General features: G+C 37.9%; 3 protein-coding genes across 6 annotated transcripts; all 3 read left to right on the top strand.

Annotated features, from left to right (window-relative positions):
- The first annotated feature begins 3,168 nt into the window (after positions 1 to 3,168).
- On the top strand, positions 3,169 to 6,108 carry myct1a (myc target 1a). Its single transcript, XM_084091055.1, has 2 exons — positions 3,169 to 3,548; positions 4,996 to 6,108. Exons 1-2 carry the CDS (start codon positions 3,494 to 3,496, stop codon positions 5,580 to 5,582), a joined length of 642 nt encoding a protein of 213 aa, XP_083947181.1. The 5' UTR covers positions 3,169 to 3,493; the 3' UTR covers positions 5,583 to 6,108.
- A 776-nt stretch (positions 6,109 to 6,884) lies between these two features.
- Positions 6,885 to 17,972, top strand: serac1 (serine active site containing 1). 2 transcript variants are annotated; one of them, XM_084091217.1, is made up of 17 exons: positions 6,885 to 7,017; positions 7,340 to 7,561; positions 8,456 to 8,492; positions 8,652 to 8,794; positions 9,389 to 9,496; positions 10,442 to 10,573; positions 10,737 to 10,858; positions 10,936 to 11,064; positions 11,760 to 11,873; positions 13,069 to 13,231; positions 13,324 to 13,474; positions 13,952 to 14,084; positions 14,238 to 14,338; positions 14,466 to 14,563; positions 15,937 to 16,119; positions 16,858 to 17,001; positions 17,121 to 17,972. In XM_084091217.1, the coding sequence occupies exons 2-17, from the start codon at positions 7,468 to 7,470 to the stop codon at positions 17,255 to 17,257; spliced, it is 1,989 nt and encodes a 662-aa protein (XP_083947343.1). In that variant the 5' UTR covers positions 6,885 to 7,017; positions 7,340 to 7,467; the 3' UTR covers positions 17,258 to 17,972. The 2 variants fall into 2 exon arrangements, with proteins under 2 accessions (XP_083947343.1, XP_083947344.1); XM_084091218.1 differs by having other exon boundaries at positions 9,407 to 9,496.
- A 124-nt stretch (positions 17,973 to 18,096) lies between these two features.
- On the top strand, positions 18,097 to 19,511 carry gtf2h5 (general transcription factor IIH, polypeptide 5). Of its 3 annotated transcripts, none has more exons than XM_084091219.1 (3): positions 18,097 to 18,152; positions 18,316 to 18,405; positions 18,876 to 19,511. In XM_084091219.1, the coding sequence occupies exons 2-3, from the start codon at positions 18,371 to 18,373 to the stop codon at positions 19,054 to 19,056; spliced, it is 216 nt and encodes a 71-aa protein (XP_083947345.1). In that variant the 5' UTR covers positions 18,097 to 18,152; positions 18,316 to 18,370; the 3' UTR covers positions 19,057 to 19,511. The 3 variants fall into 3 exon arrangements, with proteins under 3 accessions (XP_083947345.1, XP_083947346.1, XP_083947347.1); XM_084091220.1 differs by having other exon boundaries at positions 18,114 to 18,220; XM_084091221.1 differs by having other exon boundaries at positions 18,118 to 18,231.
- Positions 19,512 to 20,546: the final 1,035 nt, after the last annotated feature.

Consider the following 20,546-nt stretch of genomic DNA (forward strand, 5'->3'; position numbering starts at 1 on the left):
CAGAGACATCATAGATGCAGCCATCAAACAAAACATGCTAAAACATCACAACCCAAGTTAGAATACATTCAAGTTATTCAAAAGTCTTTATAGAAAATGACATCTTGCGTATATATGCTGTGTCATCCTACACAGTGGCGAGGTCACCTTTAAGAGAAAGCATGCGTAAGCACCTACCCTGCAGCCTCTGCATCTCGTTGGCAATCTCCCTGTCTGAACGGGCATAGCGCTGAGCAGATGCCATTCCACTGACTCCAAGTCAGTGGTGCTGATGCAGGGCAGCGGATGCGGCTCCACCCGAGACTTCTCCAATGATCTAGGATCAGCTGGATCAACCCTATATAAAAAGCGTAAATGTTTCTAATCAGTGCATGCCACGCAAACATAGGGTTTCTTTCCTCCCTTTGAAGTTCTGTGCTTTCTGCAGGAAGCAGCCTCTTCCCTTTGCACTCTCGCTCTCTTTCTGCCTCTCAGACTCTACTGTAGGCATCAGCATTAGTTTTCACTGCCACCTGGTGTCCAATCAGAGTGCAGGTCTCGAGTGCAGTCTGTTGACCAATAGTGAGGCCCGAATTGAGTCCTGTGTTTTACTTTAGCAATGCCAGACAACATTACGCTAAGTGTTTCGATTAAAATGTTACATGTCTGAGCTTCTGCTCACGGAAAATGGAAAAAAGGCATATGGCATATCTCAAGCATGCCTCCATTAAGTGAAATTCGAGAGGGGCAGAAAAAAACTCCCATATGTACCAGAGACACACTGTTATGCTTTTCAATTCCATTACCGGTTCAATTACACACACGCGTGTTATAGCAAAAAAAGCAAAGTGAAATGCCTGACTGGAGCGTTAAGCTCAGGATTCAGAGACCGCTCTGCTGAGTCTGCTGGTTTTCAAACAGCAGTGCTTAGCAATGACCTCCACACGGTCACTGCAGATGGATGTGAGAGAGAGAGAGAGAGAGAGAGAGAGAGAGAGAGTGATAGAGAGAGAGAGAGAGAGAGAGAGAGAGAGAGAGAGAGAACAGCAAAGAATTACTGACATAAGTCCTTGTGCGCAGAGGATCTTATGTCATTCACATTCACTCACCTTCTCCATGAAGCCTCTGTGTCCTCCATCATTCTGAAGAGCCCATTAGGTGACAAACTGTTTAGAACCACATATGTGCAACATTGTTTTCAAATGTTTTCCAGAAATAGAATACAAAGAAAGAGAGTTTAACACTGTCGAGCAAATAAACAAACTAATCAGCAAACAAGATCAAGAATGGTTATGTCCAGGGAATTATTTGAAATGCAAATCAGATAAAAAATCAGAGTTCAGCCTGAAATGATGATTAGCTGCAACATGTTCTCTGAAGAGTAACAGAGCCATCTGCTGTCCATCAAGAGAAGACTGATAGGATAGGATAGGAGGATAGTATAGGACAGGACAGGATAGGATAGGATAGGACAGGACAGGATAGGATAGAAGGATAGTATAGCACAGGATAGGATATGGATAGGACAGGACGGGATGAGATAGAGGAGTTACAGCAGCCATAAATAATACAAATAAATAACACAATAAGATGCCAAACAAAATATACAGGAAAAAATCGGATGAAATATATATCATGAAAAGATTTTTTTTTGCAACTATTATACCACAAAAAAAGATTTTCATGATTCATGTATTCTATAGACTATGTTAAGGATGGAATAACAAGTTTGGCTTTCATTCCTGATAAATTAGAATGACTTCAGCCAAAGCCTTACAATAACATTTATTTTATTTATTAATACATTTATTTAATACAATACTAAACAAAATTTAGTGAGAGAAAAAAAACAATAAAATATATTATACAATGTGCAAAAAATCAAACAAATATTGTAGAACTATATTACTGTAGAACTGTAGACTATTTTTAGGATGAAATAAGAAGTTTGGCTTTTATTTCTGATATATTATTAGTGACTTCAGTGAGCCTTACAATAATCTTTATTTTATGATTTTTTTTTTTTTTTTTTTGATTTCATGTTATATAGTGAATGTCTTCAATTGCAAAAATAAATAAATAAACTCTTTCTCATAAATTTTAGCCAAGAGGTCACAAACATGATTCGGCCATGTTCTTGTGGGCTTTTTTAATGCAAAAACACGTAAGAGGCTGAAAATGAAGTGTAAGGCAATCGCTGATATCTGCACTCCAAAGCAACAATGAGAGGAAATGTCAGTATAGGGCCTGTCCCGTTCCTCCCAGGCCAGCGGCTCTGTCCTAAAACCTCATGCTATCTACTGTTCTTAATCACTAACCTCCAGATACCCTTAATGAAAGCACACTGAGGTGAAAGTGGTCTGGTTCAGGGCAAAATCCTGCTTTCTCTGCAGGGATCTTATCAGGGTTTTGTTTTTACAAAAGCTAGCCTCGCCAGGATAACCCAGCACAAAGTTGGCACTCTACATGGAAAATCTGAAGCGTTGTGATGACCAGCAAGACTACAGCAGACAAAGTGGAACAGTTAAAGCTCAAAAATCTTGGAAATGGTGTTATGAGATCTTTTGTTATGAAATACAGAGAAAAATGCTAGGGTTTCGTCTGTTTGGTTTTGATTTTATACTGTGCTTTTGTCAGCTGCCATTTCTATGTTAATTTACACATTGTAATATGTGGAAAAGACATTGTAAACATTAACGAATGTGTCCACACCCCTCTACTCTAATGTTTTGAATGGCCATATTAAAAATAAAAATATTGAATTACATAATATTTTTCATGCTATTTTTAAACTGTATAGTATTTTATTTATTATATTATAATAGAGATACACAACCATTTAACTTGGGGTCAGTACTGTGAAATAAATGTATACTTCTATTCAGCAAAGATAAATTATATTAATTTAAAAAACAAGTGACATAAATTACATTTTAAAATATATTAAAATAGATTTAAACCGCAAACTGGCAAAGTGCCATCATGGTGACACAATGGTATTGTTCATTGTATACGTCATTGTTCATGCCAAGCGACTGGAAGAGAAAGGAAAATGGGGACGAGTAAAATATGATGAATTTTGGCCAAGGGAAGGATGACAAATGACAGGAGGAGAAATGAATTTCACACACACCTTGATTCTCCTCCTCTCTGTACACTCCTCCCTTTCCTCTCCATCCCACAGGAACCCTGGTCTGCGGAGATAAGCACAGCCTGCTGCTAATTTTAAGCAGGAAAGGCAGGAAATGTGAAGTGAAGACTTTACTTTTCCACAAACAACAGAGTAGCGACCCCGGCCTTGGAGAGGATCCTGTGTACCACAGTGCTGAGCAGTCTGGGGCTGAAAAAGAGACGCAGACAGAGAGAAAAAGAGAGAGAGGAGGGTCCCTAGAACTGGGGAGCTGGATAGATACAGAGAGAGACACAAGAAAAAGTTAAAAGGAAGAGTGAGAGGAAGAATTGGAGGGGAGAGACTGTGTCCCCTCTCGTCTCCCCTGTATCTCTGGAGGGAGCTATGGCGGATAACAGCACTCATCCCATTCTGGACATACTGGAGTCCTTCGGACTGAGTAAGATATTTTGCCATCTTTACACACTTGATATAGGCTTCTCTTTCGCATACATGGAAATTAACTTACAATGTTACATTGTCAACTTTGTACTTCTTTAAAAAATCTGGAGAGTGTAGAAAATGCTGTCTCGAGTCTTTTAGGAGAACTCATTTTTCAACAGAAATGCAGACAGTAGTAACTAGCGGTAAAATATATTGGCAAAAACAGTCCATAAAAAACAACACCGCCAATGTGCAGTTTTTTCCATTCGGTCTCTCCAAATGTCATTTCCAGATGATCCTTCACTCTGGACTGTGATTCCTTTCACCCAGGGAGAAAATTGCATATAAATATTCATATTATTTTACACACACAAGTCTCTAAAGAGTTTTTGATGTCATATTCTTATAATAATACATAGAATTGTTATGTGCTGTGGTTAAAAATGGCTATAATTTGTCTGTTTCATTCAAATATAACACTAAAAGAACACACGGCTCCTATCTTATGCTTTTTAACCCAGTTACTCAAAAGTGTTGTCAGCTTCAAAAGGACCTACCAGATAAAAGTCCTGTGTGCTAATGAAATTGGTATTTCTCTAGAGTAGACAGTGGAATGCCATAACAGGAAGCTTCCTAAAATACAAACTATTTAATTCACTTTAGCTGCAAAGGATAAGAAAACATTGGGTGTGCCTTCTATTGTGGAATTTGGCCCAATCCTCAGCGACATTTCCATTAAGGAAAATAAAACAATAAGCAAATTATTCAATGAATAATGAATTATTCAGCTCATTTTGAAGGATGCATCAAGTGCATGTCCTATGAATAATTTGCACATATTCCAATTCACGAAAATAACTGACGGAAAACGAGTCGGAATTTGTGTCACAATCACAAATTTGTGACGTAGCCATGCGGACTTAATAGACCATCTCAATCTAGCGTTCAATGCTGATAGGAGGATACTACTGTGACTACTGCAGTATGAATGAAATTTGGAGGTAGCCTATTACATCCGCCATGTTGTCATGTGACCCACAGCATCAATTGCTTCGCTTCACTCCCATTTATAAATCCCCTTCCGTATCCATTAAATGTGCGCTTCAGAATCTCGCCGGAACTAGTAGGTCATCCAGGTAATTTTTCGCCTACTGTTTTATAAATACTGTGAATTTGAACATACTACTCAGCTCACAAACTGATTTTTCACTTACTATATAGTATGGAAGTATAGGCATATTTAGACACAGCATATGTGTTTTAAAATCGGCTTAAAATATCACACATGTCTGATATCCTTTGACTGAATGGAATCATGTGAAGCTAAAAAAAAGTCTGTGCCACTCATACACTGCATGATTTTCAGTGCAGACTGGCTCAGACTATTGGCAACTAGTGTAGACTCAAACTGTCTCAAACTTTTTTTCTTTTCTTTTTTTTCTTTGTTTCTTTCCTTTCTCCAGGGGATGTGATTTTGGCCTTCTGTCTTTCTATGGTTGTTGGTCTTCTGCTGGGAGCTGTGGTCTATATGATCTTGACCTGGATGTCTCGTCGACGGGCATCGGCCACCATCACGCGTGTACCCATCCACCAGTCCCGCTCCACCACCCGTTCGTCCTCACCACGCTCTCGGCCAGGCTACAGTCGGCACAGCAGTGGCTTCGACCGACGCAGCAACAATAGTCTGGCCAGCGCTGCCTTCTCCTTCCATCGGCAAACCTCATCCTCACCGATAGACTATGGTGACTCACCGGGCCGCAAATCAAGCTTTCGGGCCTCTACCTTTCATCCTCTTCTTCAGTGTAGCCAGATTGCTCGCGAGGCAGAGGAAGGTGCCCAGGGTAGCCTGCCACGAACCCCCACTCTCACTGCCAGCCCTGGGGCGGCTGGATCAACCAGCACTGTCAGTTCTATGGTCACCCCACCCCGGGCCAGAACCCGACCGGATTCCTTCTGGGGCAACAACAATCTAAGGGGCATCCATGCTGGCCAGACTCCACCACCTGCCTATGAGAGCATCATACGAGCCTATCAGGAGACGACCACGTGAAGGAAGGGGACATGCTACTGTTATGGGGGAAGAGATACATGCATTAATAGACTTGGACTGGAAAATTGGACAACTGAAAGCAATATTGATGGAACTTAAACTGATATGGCCAGTTTTTTAAAACTTGTATGTGTTGATTTGTGTATGTGCATATTTCTGTTTGTTCATAAGTGTGCAAAGTCAATCGAAAATATCAGAAAGTGTTTGAAAGAGAGAGTAAGATGAGTTTTTTGTTTCTATAGGTTGATTAAAAAAAAGCCAAAAGTGTAAGAGAGAGAGAGAGAGAGAGAGCATGAAATGTTGAAGGTCGCAATAAGCATGAGGACATATCTCTGAGACCTTTATTCTGATCTCTTGTAAATTCCAAGACAGACAGTTATTGCAAACACTAATTTAAAATAGTTTTGCAACAAACTCATTAAATTGTGTATTTATTGGCTTGTTTTCTGGGAACTCTAGTCTTTTGGAATCATTGTAAATATTTCCCAATGCAACTGTACTTGTAAAAATAAACAGACACAATGCATTTTGCAATAATTTGTCTAAACCATCTGCATGTTTTAACTGAACCAATTGCCTTCATACATAGAGAGCATTATACACTTATCATAAAAGAGATAGTTCAGCCAAAAATGAACATTCTGTCAAGATTTACCCACCCTCATGTGACCATCACTTACTTTATTCAGTGGAACACAAAAGAGGATATTTGAAAAAAGTTTTTCCCAATGAAAAAAGTCCAATGTTGTTTGAACACTGGTGTTCTTCAAAATATCTTCGTGTTCCACAGAAGAAAGAAAGTCTTACAGGTTTGAAACAACATAGGCTATATGAAAACATAATTTTTATTTTTGTGTGAACTATCCTTTTAATGTGTCCGTTTTAGAGTGTTAAACAAGAATGAACAGAACAAGGACGAATGTTAAGGTGTTTTCAAGAGGGTTTAGAGCACACACATCCTGGAAGTGACCTGGCATCCTTGAAGTGACCATGCACGGATTTCCCTGAAAAGAGGAAGGCATTGTCTCAACTGGTTTAAATGTATACTAACGAATTAAAATTGTATATAGACTTACTGTGCCAGCTGCACAACGGACTTAGATATCCTGTTTGGTGTTAGTTTCATACCGTCAATATTCTAGCAAAGTATTCTGGACTAGGACTTTGTTTATTTTATTTTATATTATTTTTATATTTTTTTCTGGACTCGGACTATTCCAGGCAGGCGTGAAAACATTGAACAATAGGAGTGAGCAATTACGGTAGGACATTTTTGACGCGTGACACTGACTTTGCGGTACTTACGGTAATGGCGCTCTACGTCAAAGTGCGTTCAGTTCAGTCTTGAAAACAGTTCCTGTTTATATTTGCTGTCAAGCGTGATTTTTTTTTTTTTCCAATGCCGCGTTTATCGGAAGGAACTTCAGTTTTATAGGTAAATTGCACATTTAACGTAGTTTCATTCGTTAAATGACAATTTTGTTCGCACGCACGCAATGAATTTCGCTAGAATGCCTCCCAACTATTCGGCTTTTTTCATGTAACGTTAACTTACAAGCCGACTGGTTATTAAACCTCATCAAATGACGAATTATCACCCTTTTAAGATGTTTAGTAAGCAGTTAGCCTGATATCAGCAGTCTCTATAACTAAAGAAGTGTGTTGAGTGTTTCCAAAACTGAATAGAGAGAATGAAAACAACTGACAGTGACTCCTCTGGCATGTCATGACTCCACCACCTCTTCTTTAACCTTTAGCATCTAGGTTATAATCGACGTGAGAAGATCACCAGCAATCATAAACAGCTGGTAGCCTATATATGTCTCACCGGCCCTCTGGCCAAGAATTGATGTGTGCAATCGTCTGATATCTGCGAGTGAAGCCAATGTCTGTGTCCGCCATGCGACTGATCCGCGTCCGGAGGCTGAGCAGCAGCACTGGACCTGCTGTGAAGAGAGCACTGCCATGGAGAGATCTTAGTAAGAGCCTGAACCTACTGACATGCCCACCTTCACTGCATTCATGGTGCAAAAAAAAGGTTGTCTAGGAATGCAGCTCACTTGAATTTGAGACACAGCCTTGATATATCTGACACTTTCCAAGATATTACCTACCAAATAAAACAGGGCCTGATATTCTTAAATGTATTGTTTGTGACATTGGGACATCTCTACATACTTTTTAAAACCCTTATTTAAAAAAAAAAATTAAGATAAAAAAATAATATTTTGTTGTTATTCATAATTTACACTACCGTTCAAAAATGTATGGACAGTAGGATTTTTTTAAACAATACTTTTATTTAGCAAGGATGCATCAAAAGTGTCAGTAAAGACATTTATGTTACAATTGATGTTAAACAGTGTTACAAAAAGATTTATATTTCACATAAACATTGTTCTTTGAAACTTTATTCATTAAAGATCCATTCATTAAGATTGTTAATAATAAAATGTTTCTTGATCACCAAATCATCATATTAGAATGATTTCTGAAGGATCATGTGACACTGAAGACTGGAGCAATGACTGCTGACAATTCAACTTTGCCATCAGAAAATAGTTATTTTAAATTGTAATAAAATTTCACAATATTACTGTTTGACAGTTATTTTGATAAAATAAATGCAGCTTAGTTCAGTGTAAGAGACTTATTACAAAAACATTTTACAAAATAATACGACCCCAAATCTTTGAATGGTAGTCTATATTTCCCATAAAAAATACATTTTGTTTGTGGCTGCTACATTCCTATCAGTCCTGCATGATAGTCCCGTCATGCTTTATTTATTGCTTTGATAAATTGACAGATTTATTCCGAATGCTTAACTGAATAATACTGAATGCTGGTCTTCATCTCTTTCTTGTCTCTAGGAAAAATAGCAAAAGTGACAGGAGCAATAGTATTGGGGTAGGTTTGCAGATTCTTATTTTTTATTTTTGCATGTATTCGACAAGCCATCAATAAAATTATATCAGAGGAAGCAGATGTTAAAAGTAATATTATCTTCTGAGCCAGATTTGTTATCCCTCTCTGAAACATATTGTATACTTTATTTTGCTTACACAGAGGCTGTGTTTTCATCGCATATGAGGTGGTTACTCTAAACCAGGCCCTCACTATTGACACCAGTGCAATACTACAGGAGAAGCACAAGTCCTACATCTACCTGACTCAAGCCACTAATAGGGAACAAGAGAGCCTTGCTTCTGGTACATTCAGTTTTCACGCTTGTGTGTTTTTGTGCTTGAGAGAGTGTGTAAATATCAGTGAGCTGAAAGATCAATTTGTATTTACATTTATTCCTCATAGCAACTTGCAAATGAGGAAATACTACACCAGTACTGCAAACGAATGTGCCTCAGTGGTCCTGATTTGCTTAAGAAAGTACTTGCTAGTGATGAAAATGAGACGCTTTGAACAAACAATTTGTGGTATTTGTCTGGAGTTATAAAACAATGAAGCACCCGAGACACGAGTAGCGAATAACATCTCTATTTTTTACTCTTTCACCTCCGGTCACACACATTACATCATTACACAACAATTTAGGCTTTCTTTTCAAAATAGTAGTCAACAATAAAATCCAATCCACTAACACAACAGACCAGTATTTTTGCTTCAAGAGTTCTTTGGCATAAATTAAGTTTTTGAAGGGGCTTCATATAGTCTTCAATTAGATTACATTTTTTTGATAGTATATTATAAATGTATTGTTCTATATTTTTTACAATTAGACATTAAAAAAGGCCATTCGTGTATTACAATTGATTTACCTGTTGGAATTTATTAATTGCCCTCAACAGACAATATTCCTGTTTCAGGCCTCGCTATCAAGACCAGGAAGGAGCTTCATAAAGCAGCTAGAAAGTTTCTTGAAATTACATCAAGAGTTCTTCGTCACCCACTGGACGGTGAGTAGTTTCATCTCGTTTTGATGGCAATGACAAGTCATGGAGCCTGTTAATGCTTTTAACTAGATGTCACCTGTAGTTCTTCAGAGAGGAATTGACATGGAATATTGTTCTGTTTTAAATGGGACATGTATCTCTGTTCTGAATGTGCAATCTAATACACTGCTTTAAAAAATGTTTTTTTTTTTTTATCACAGCATACTTGGCATCAGGTTTGAGACTGAAGGGTAGTTTATAATATACACTACTGTTCAAAAGTTTAGGGTCAGTAAGATTTTTTAAAGAAATGAGTACCATTATTCAGCAAGTATGCTTTGCATTAAATTGATAAAAAATGACAGTAAATACATTTGTTACAAAATATTTCCATTTCAAATAAATGCTATTCATCAAAGAAACATGAAAATATCACAATCTGCAAAAAATATTTGGCAGCACAACTGCTTGTTAATACTTCTGTTTATAATAAGAAATGTTTCTTTAGCATCAGATCAGCACATTAGAATGATTTGTGAAGGATCATGTGACACTGAAGTCTGGAGTAATGGTGCTGAAAATTCAGCTTTGCCATCCAGGAATAAATTACATTTAAAAATATATTAAAATAGAAAACAGTAATTTTAAGTTGTAAAAGTAATACATAAATGCATCCTTGGTGAAAATAGGAGCCTTCTTTCAAAAACATTAAAAAAATCTTACTGACACTTTTGTATGGTAGTGTATGTTTAGCACAAAACAGCTTAGCAAAGTGTGCCATAGTAGTAGACTGATAGACTATAGAAAACTTTACTGTACTCTGTTTAACTGAAGGCATCTGTTTCCATTTGACTTTTGCTAAAATCATTAATTTCAAATTAAATCATGATTTTAACATAATTTCTAGCGTGTCATTGTATTTGTAGTTATGTGAAATGAGCATGTGTTCATTTTGTTTTTTTAAATTAGAGCGCCTCAGTCATCTAGACGCAGATCCTAATGAATGTGCGCTATGGATGCTGCTGAAAAGAACCTTCTCTGCTGACCGGGCCGTGAGACAGCAGGCTGTGCAGGAACTGGCCCAAAATCACCACTGGCAGGGTGAGAGACAGCAGCACTTCAATCCCATTATTACAAGATTTATTGCCATTAATGTTCTTGCTGAAAAAAACAACTATTTCTACTTCTCTTGCCCACCTGAGAAAAAAACACATCACTATATATTCTGTGAGCTCTGATTGATCTTTTGTCTTATCTGACACAGATTATCAATACCGGACTGCAGCACAGGTGGTAGATCAGCGCACATCTGTGGCTCTCGCCCGCACACCTAACGTGGACCTGCGCTTCTTTCTCCCTCCTCCTCTATTGCCACACTCTGATGATGTGGGTAGCTATTATTCAGACAAAAGCCAAATTGAACTGCTGTCAGCTACTAGTGCTAATGTTTTGTGCATGTATAGGATATATCAATAGAAGAGGAACTTAGGCAGTTACTGGGATCTCTGCCCCAGTCGGAGGTGGATCAGTGTGTGCAGTACTTTACTTCCTTGGCACTTCGAGAGAGCAGCCAATCACTAGCCTCTCAACGGGTGAGACATAAACACACTCAAGCTATAGAGTGCAACAGCTAGCATCTGCAAATAAAGATCCCATTCATTTTCTCAGTAGGGGAACTGATTTTTAACAATAGCTTATAAACTTTTGTGAGCTACAAGGTTGTTTATTGATATTGCTGTATATGGCTTACATAATTGTTTAATAGTGGAATTCTAGGTGATAAACCAATCAGAAAATCAAAACTGGCTGACCACTCCCATGAAACACTGTGAATGTAATAGTCAATCACCCTACACTCTCAAACTACTTTAATATTTGTATAAATGTGCATATTTTGCAATGAACATAGAAATATATTATTTAATGATCATCTTTAAATCCATATTTTTAATTTCAATTAAGTCATTCACAATGTTTCATGGGATTGTAGTTCTTTCCCTGACTGAACACCTAGTCTATTTGTTCAATTTTAAAGTATCTTTTTACTTCAAATCAAAGTTTTTAATGTTGTGATTCACTTTGTAGCTGGTAGGTTTGGTTCATTGCTTAATTCTTTAACAAAGCCTTTTTTTTTTTAAATCCCCATGGGAAATATGAATGGGAAAAACACTTCCAGAACCAAGGGTGCTGAAAAAGTGAGCAAGCACTGTTGCATTCTATTTGGTCGAATTTATATCCAGAAAAAATAGGCAATCCGTTAGCTGTGCATTTTGGTCTGTGGTTATAGGGAGGGCTGTGGTGTTTTGGAGGAAATGGGTTACCCTACGCCCAAAGTCTCACTTCTACCCCCTCTGAGAAGGTGGAGACGTTCTGCCTGCAGGCCCTGGTTCAGCACTCAAAGGTGAAGATTTACAAACTCTGCTAAATGACATATTTTACAACAAGGAAGTAGCCGATGATCAAAGAAAACAGGATGCTTGTGTATGATGAGTGATGTTTTTCAGATATTTCTGGATGTGTACCTTCAGTTTAATTAAGTTTAAATGGGTCCTATTATGCTTTTCCACTTTTTCAACTTTAGTTAGTGTGTAATGTTGCAGTTTGAGCATTAAAAAGATCTGCAAGGTTACAAAGCTCAAAGTCTACTCCACAGGGAGATATTTTATTTGACAGAATCCACTTTTCAAGAACTATAACGAACGGCTCGTTTGGACTACACCGCGTTTTTCCCCGGATCTTATGAAATCACAGTGGTACTCATTTAAATAATTCCCACCCACGCAATATGCAAAAAAGGTCTGCAAGGCCTGGATGAGCTGCATTAGAGAAGACAGTAGGTGCATCCCAAACCACGTACTTGTGCACTATTCTATGCCATTTTGTAGTATAAATAGTGTGAGTAGTGTGTTCACACAAAAAAAAAAAAAAAAAAAGTGCACTTTAAGTACCCGGATGATGCACTTATTTAACCGAAAAAACGAAGTGTGGAACATTGGACACTTCTTGCACTCAACTGTCGCAGCTTTAGTTATGTAGCGGACAGGGAGGGGCTATCAGACTCCGATGTTGAAAGACAAAATAAACGTATAAAGTTCATACACTACACGGTTGAATACATAGTGCATAAGTGCATAGTGTATAGTGTGTCATTTGGGACATAGCTAGTGTTTTCGCTGTCAAAGAGACACTGTCAGGGTCTGAATCGGGCTCGAATTTGTTTGAAATTGACGCCAACCTCAGTATTTACACTAAAGAACTCGCTGTTATGGAGGGGCAGGACATTTCCCGAACACGCGGCAAGCGCTGCCAATCACAACACACTGGGCCAGCTAACTTATCACAGCACATTTTGTATTTCGGAACGAGGGGCTTCATCGAAATCAGCGTGTTCGGGCCAGACTGGGGAGAGAAGAGCTGTAATTTTGAACAATCAAGCATGAAAATATATTCTAGTACACCCCAAAAACAAAATCAAGACTTCGTAAAAGGGCATAATAGGACCCCTTTAAGCCCAATTTGACTTGAGCAAATCATTGTTGGTTTTAATAAACATATAAATTCAAAGCATTTCCAATTGGGTTGTTCTTTGTTCACAGGTCCACAGTCACTGTGACCACATTGTTGCTAATGGAGGACTGCAGCTCTTGCAAAGAGTCTACCAGCTTCGCAGAGACTCTCCGAAAATTCAGTGCAACATTGTGCGAATTATTGGAAATCTCGCCCTGAATGAGAGTGCGCACACGGCCATAGTGCAGTCGGGTTAGCCTTGTACTTTAGTATTACTGATTTATGAGTTAGATTTAATGTTGAATAGAGTATTTATTTTATTTTATTTTGTGGTTGTCCTTAAGGTTGGATGTCTGTCCTGGCTAAGATGATCCAGTCACCACACATCATGCAGGCATCTTATGCTGCCCGCGCTTTAGCCAATTTGGACAGAGATGCAGTATGGCAGAAGTACCAGGATGGTGTTTACATTTTGCACCCACAATGCCGCACAAAGTAAGCATGCTAGCTTATTTGGACTGCCTCATGCTCACCAAGGCAGCATGTATTTGATCAATAATACAATAAAAATAGTACAATTAATATAATTTAAAATAACCATTTTCTGTTTTAATATATTTTAAAATGTACTTTATTCCTGTGATGGCAAAGCTGAATGTTCAGCATCATTACTCCAGTCTTCAGTGTCACATGATTCCTCAGAAATCATTCTATTGTGCTGATTATTGCTCAAGAAACATTTCTTATTATCAATGTTAAAAATAGTTGGAAAGTTCAAAAGAACAGCATTCATTTGAAATAGAAATCTTCTGTATCATTATAAAAGTCTTTACTGTCACACGATTAATTTAATGCATCCTTGCTGAATAAAAGTTATAATTTCTTTAAAAAGAATCTGATTGTCCCCAAACTTTTAAAGGGTAGTGTAGATGATTTGTTTTACTAATATATGTTTTATCCATATTTATTCAGCCAGCCAATCAAAGCTGATGTTCTCTTCGTGCACGGCCTCTTGGGAGCAGCTTTTAAAACATGGCGTCAAAAGGACCCTGACGTGACGGATGATGACAAGGTCCGAGAGGACTACACTGAATGCTGGCCCAAGGTCAGATGTTTTCTTGAAGAAACGTATGGGTAAAATCTCAGTTACCAAAATACTATTTGCGGTATAATGGCATTACAGAGCTTCAGAGGTATTTTGAAAGTCAGACCAAAGTCCAAAGTCAGGAATTCAAATCTTATTTTGTATTTTCCACAGTCATGGTTGGCCGAAGACTGTCCAAACCTCAGGATCCTGTCTGTGGAGTATGACACCCATTTAAGTGACTGGAAGGCTAAGTGTCCTGCTGAAAACCAAAGGTAAACAGTCATGGTGTGAATATTCAATGATCTACATCAATAAATCATCTGATTAACTCAATGTAGCATACATGGTGTCAATGTTTGTTTAGTTTTTTGTTTTTTTTTCACTTTTTGTGCTATACAGGAAGTCCTTGGCCTACAGGAGTCAGGAACTGCTGAGGAAGTTGAAGGATGCAGGTGTAGGGGACAGGCCTGTGGTCTGGGTAGCCCACAGTATGGGAGGTTAGTCCATGGTGGGTCTTACAATAACCAGCACCTGAATATGAAAGTAACTTCCAAATCTTCCTGCGATAGAATAGCTTTTTACAAAATAACAAAACAAAATCCTATTGATATATATATATATATATATATATATATATATATATATATATATATATATATATATATATATATGAAATAGGTGAAATAGCTCAACACAACAAATGTTTCAAGTTGTTTCCCCAAATTTAACTGAAAATGCAACTTTTAATGACTTCTGCAGTCTCAAAATTATTCAACTCCTTCGTGGCAAGCATCTTTAATACCCTTTTGCTGTCATGAACTCCTGCAAATGAGATGTATAACCAGACACCAGCTTCTGGCAGCAATTCTGAGGAATCTTAGCCCATTCCTCATGAGCAATGGCCTGCAGTTCAGTAATATTCTTGGGTTTGCGTATAGAAAGCAACAGCTTTCTTCAAATCCCACCAGAGATTTTCTATGGGCTTCAAGTCTGGTGACTGTAATGGCCACTGTAGAATTTTCCAGAACTTCTTCTGCAACCAAGCCTGTTGGTGGAAATTGAGGTATGCTTGGGATCATTGTCCTGTTGGAAGGTCCAATGACGCCATGACGTTTTCTTCTAGGATTTCCTGATACTTCAATGAATCCATCTTGCCTTCCACACATTGCACGAAACTTCACGCCAATAAATCATCAGAAATATTGCTGTCTCAAGCGCCCTCTTTACGTTCGTCCTAATGCCTGTTAGTTGTCCGTGGATTTGCCTATATTTGACGTTTAAAATGGAAACGTCTTTAGACATGGAAAATCGATTTTACAATCGATTCAATGAACACTTATGTCTCAAAAATCGAACAGGATTTTTTCACAAAAGTGACAGCCCTACTGCCTTCCCAGAAATCTGGTTGCAGCCGTTGATAGCTTCCTTTTTCTGCCACGTCCAGGTAGTGTAACCACTGTTCCTTTAACTTGCGAACTTGCGAGCTATGCTTCCAACGGTGTCTCTAGTTACATTTAGTGCCTTCGCTATCTTCTTGAATCCTGTTCCTTGTTTGTGAAGGGCGATGATATCTTCTCTTTTTGTACCATTATTTTGACTGAGCCGTATTTCAAACACGCAGTCAAACGTGACACTCAACAAACCTAGCCAGTTCAGATATTTCATGTGTTCTAGCTCAAGCACACCTTGTGCAACTAATGAAGCCCTTGATAAGTTGCATCAGGTGTGCTTGAGACAACACTTGTTTTGCAGACTAAACTTACATTTTCAACAGGGACTTTATTTTTTAATATTCGTTTTTGTGGTTTACAAAAAGACATTTGTAATATGGGGTCTGTTGAGTAACTCTGTATCATAATTTGATTCATAGGTTTACTTGTGAAAAAGATCCTCTTAGATGCCTCAAAGGATCCTGATCTCAGTTCACTGATCAAGAACACAAAGGGAATTCTGTTCTACAGTGTTCCTCATCACGGCACATTCATGGCTGGGTATTCTGTAAATGTCCGATACCTCCTGTTTCCTTCCATTGAAGTGAAAGAACTATGTAGAGGTATGATGTGATTTCTTTTTGTTCTCTGAATTTTAATATAATGTCAAAGGTGCAGTAAGCGATTTCTGAGAAACACTGTTGATATTTGAAATCAACCCAAACAAACACACCCCTCCCTTCATTGCTCCGCCCTCAAAATGTACAACACTCAATGCAAGAGTGGATGTCTCTTTGTCATTGCTGAAGCAAAGGACATATACAGGACACAAGAGTTTATACAAGCATGAGTTGGTTGTTAGTCGCCAGCAGCACACCAGCTCCAGACAAACAATGACACTCAAAACTGTCCTGTTACTATAGCTAACATTACAACAACCGCATATTGTATCTGTGAAACAGCAAAAGCAATGTTACTCACGTATAGAGCAGAAATATTGTGTCCGTTTTCAGGATTTCTCAGCGCTGGATAGCTTTTCTTATATTAACTTGGTTCCTAAAGCTTTTTCCTGATCATAACTCTTCTTTTTCCAGTGACATTCCTCTGAACTTTTCTATTTTGTAATGTCACTCAGACATCTCTCTTTCTACAGTCTTTCTTCAAATCTCCCTCTCTCCTCCCCCATCATCACGCCCCCTACTGCCGATTGGCTACAAGTGTGTTGTGGTTCTTGATCCGATCCACTTTCAACAGCGTTTCTCAGAAATTGCTTACTGCACCTTTAATTCCTCCTGCTAAGATTAAGGTCCTACAGTACATCTCAGTTCACATAATTTTTCTGTTCATCTATTTCTACTCAGACTCTCCAGCTTTGCGGGACTTACATGAAAAATTTTGTAGCATTGCAAAGGATCAAGAGTACAAGGTCCTTAGCTTTGCAGAAACACTGCCAACCTCCATTGGGCCAATGCTCAAAATGTTGGTAGTTCCACCCCAGTCGGCAGGTAGGTCAGAGCAACTGAACAACAAGCAGCAGCAGTTCTTTCTTATCATCATTCTAAGGCGATTGTCAGTTTTAGGTATCTGATATCAGAAAACTAAATTTCTCCTTTTTCTCATTCAGATCTGGGTTTTGGGGACCTCATCCAGGTGGATGTGGATCACCTCAACATCTGCAAGCCAGAAAAAAAGGACACTTTTCTATATAAACGTACTTTACAATTTATTCAGGATGCTCTTGGAGGACAGAGAATGAAGTAAACTCTGAAGTCCACAGTCCAAAACCAATCTCTTGCCATGTCATTGCCTCTTGAGGATTCAACCATTACATTAAAAAAAGTATAGTTTTACCTCTGACTGAAAGGAAGTATTAAAATTGCGACTGAATTTTTTTTTTCATGATCCTTTAACCATTTCATGTCCATTTATTTGTGAAATGTAAACACCACTGACCTTTCAGTTTTATTTATTTTTTCTTTTCAGTTTTAAATGCCTGCCAATATGAATATGCTTTGTCAAAACATCTTAGTTTACCTTTTCATGTGTTTTGCCCTCTTCACCATTGCCTTGTACTGTATTTTGCTTCAATTATTTTAAGTGAGAACTTTTCAGCATTTATTTTACCTTTAATCTGTAACAAAAAGAAATGAGGATCAAGTTTATTGTTTACTATATAACGTCACATTTTAAAACTCATTATAGAAAGTCTGTTTTATTTATTCTAGGGAGAAAAAGAAATATTTAATAACACAGACTAAAAACTAGCCTTATTTTCTTAACTCACCAGCCTTCTTTGTATCCCTACCTCAGACACAGGTTGGTTGTGATCTTGGCTGTAATTTTCCAGTATTTTTGTACTAATGTATTAATTGTAGTACTTGCATGGGACCCTACTATTATTTTGATGGTGACTGTGCAAGACACAATAATTGTGAAATCTTTATCACGCTGAATAAAGCTGTGTGTCCTAACTTTATATTCCACTTAAATCATATACTTTTACTATTTCTACACTGAATGGGATTATATCATTTTTTATGAGCAGCTTTTTCTTCTCGGTGTGTGGAGCAGAACTGTGCTCCTGGCCAGCAGGGGGCAGTAAAGCTCACAAACCGAACGCTAGTCACTTTAGTAGAAGAAGACTTGCGACTACACGGTAATGTAGCGTCATTTTATTATTTTCTTGAAAATTCTGGTTTGTAAATTCGTTTGGAGAGACGCACAGTATGTCAAACGTGTGTAACGGTTACAAACATTCATGATGTACTGCTAAAAAAAATATTTCTAATGTTCAAAACAACTTTGCCTTTTGTCCTCAGATATAAACAGACGCTTTAACTGAAGGAACAGCAGTGTTATCACATCCCGTCAAAAATGGTTAACGTCTTAAAAGGAGTTCTCGTTGAATGGTAAGTTTTACAAATCACAAAAACGATTTAAAGGTGCATAGTCATTTATCTCACATTTAAAAATGAAAAAAGAAATCAACAGTGACTTTAAAAATTATATATGTTTGAAATCATGTACACTTAAATTAAATTAGACTCCAGTCAGATCAGTAGCCTAAATCTGTTTTATTTTACATGGAGCGAGTAACCACATGCCATTGGTAACATCGCGTGCCCAGCAAAACACCATTGACTGTAACCAGTTATTTAATATTTGCTTGCGGTATAAATAATAATGGCTGACAGTGACTAGAGTATTACTTCAGTGTCATCTGTAACTGAAAACCTTTGCTTTTGCATGTGACTACATCCTTGACTCATCTTATCCAGTCGATGCCTAACAAACAAAAACATTCTGAGTGCACCTTTAAAATAAAAGTCATGCGTCATTGCACCTTCATTTGTGGTTCTTCTTTTAAAATATGAAACAGTGACCCAGCTATGAAGCAATTTCTTCTATATCTGGATGAGACGTCAGCGTTGGGGAAGAAATTCATCATCCAGGATTTGGATGACACGCATGTTTTCATCCTAGCTGAAGTTGTGCAGATTCTCCAGGAGCGAGTAGGAGAACTGATGGACCAGAATTCATTTCCCATCACCCAGAAATAAATGCCTGAATCTGACAGCAGACCCTACAGTCTGTGAGAGCAGATGGATGTGGAGATTCTTCCAGCACAATTGCACAAACACAGATGCAACTGAAATATATAGATGACTGCCCACCAGAATGATGCCTATTCTCCTTGGTTTAATTTGACTGTGTGGCATTGTTCTTCTGAGAGAATTATAATTATGTGCTTTAAGTTGCCCATGTTTCAAAGACAGTTTCTTGAATCTTTGCTGTGTTCTCAAAGTATCATTAATGAATTGTTTTGAGTGGAAAATCGCATTGGCTGCAGAAAGAAACAACTAATTGTATATCAATTATTTTTTTCAGCATTTCAAAATTGTACTACTAAAATTGTACTCGTACTACTGAAAGCAGATGGTTGAAGGCAGTGATATTTATAAACATTCATAATACAAGCATCAAATTTAAAAAAAGTAAAGACAATATAACAAGTGTTCTTAGTATGTCCTTAATTTGTTTTCTGGATGCTTTGCCGACTGCTGTATACTGACAGGTACCAGACTGTACAGTTTCAGGCTCCCTTCCAATGTTTTCTCAACAGATTTCTAGTGAAACACCAGATCAAGCCACTGGCAGAAGGATATTATAGGGTATTTAGACAATTGAGATGTTGTCAGGAAACTGGTGAAAGATTTTATCTTGTAGTGTGAGGTGAAAAATGAGTCAATGGCATTAAATTTCCAAAATGTACTTCATGTCTTGGCTGAGGAAGGGAAAGTGGTGCAGTATACTCTTGGAATTACCTAGGAGTTCACCTAAAAATTTAAACACTGGCTATACAACACCGCAATAAGGTGCTATTTCCTTTATTTTTGTTTCCAACGAAGACCTTTGTGTGGAAGAAAGAGGAAGTGTTATTTTGGGTTAGACCAAGAGCTTTGCAGTGTTATCTTGTTACCAGTTACCTAACAGCTAGCTGTATGTCTGTCTGTCTATCTATCTAACCGTCTCATCTATCATCTGTCTGAAAAAATGACTTGAATGGTACTGCACAGACAGACAAAATACAACAAATCTCACTGCTATACAAGCAAAAAATATACATGTACAGAAATTACAAACAAAAAAAATGCTAGGCAATAAGACAAGATAATCAGTGACAAAATAAGACAATAAAGTGACATTTTTGACATTATGAAGTGTCCAGTATTCTTACCTAACACTATCATAAGTGATAAACATTAGTATAAGTTAAACATTAGTTGAGATGTAGAGCAGTTTTATGGCATTGGGGTAGAAACTATTCCTGAATCTTGTGGTGCTTGTTTAGAATAGTCCTGAGCCGTTGGTGACAGTGGTCGTTCATGATGCGCTTTGCCTTCTTGAGACAGCATGGAATAATGTCCCCTGCTGCTGGTAGTTGTGTGCCAATTATTTTCTGAGCTGTCTTAACAACCCTCTGTAGGGCTTTCCTTTCCAGTGTGGAGCAGCTGCCATACCATATCAATCTGTTTCATCTATCTATATC

Source organism: Abramis brama (genome assembly GCF_963993115.1).
Source record: "Abramis brama genome assembly, chromosome: 18".
Lineage (NCBI taxonomy): Eukaryota > Metazoa > Chordata > Actinopteri > Cypriniformes > Leuciscidae > Abramis > Abramis brama.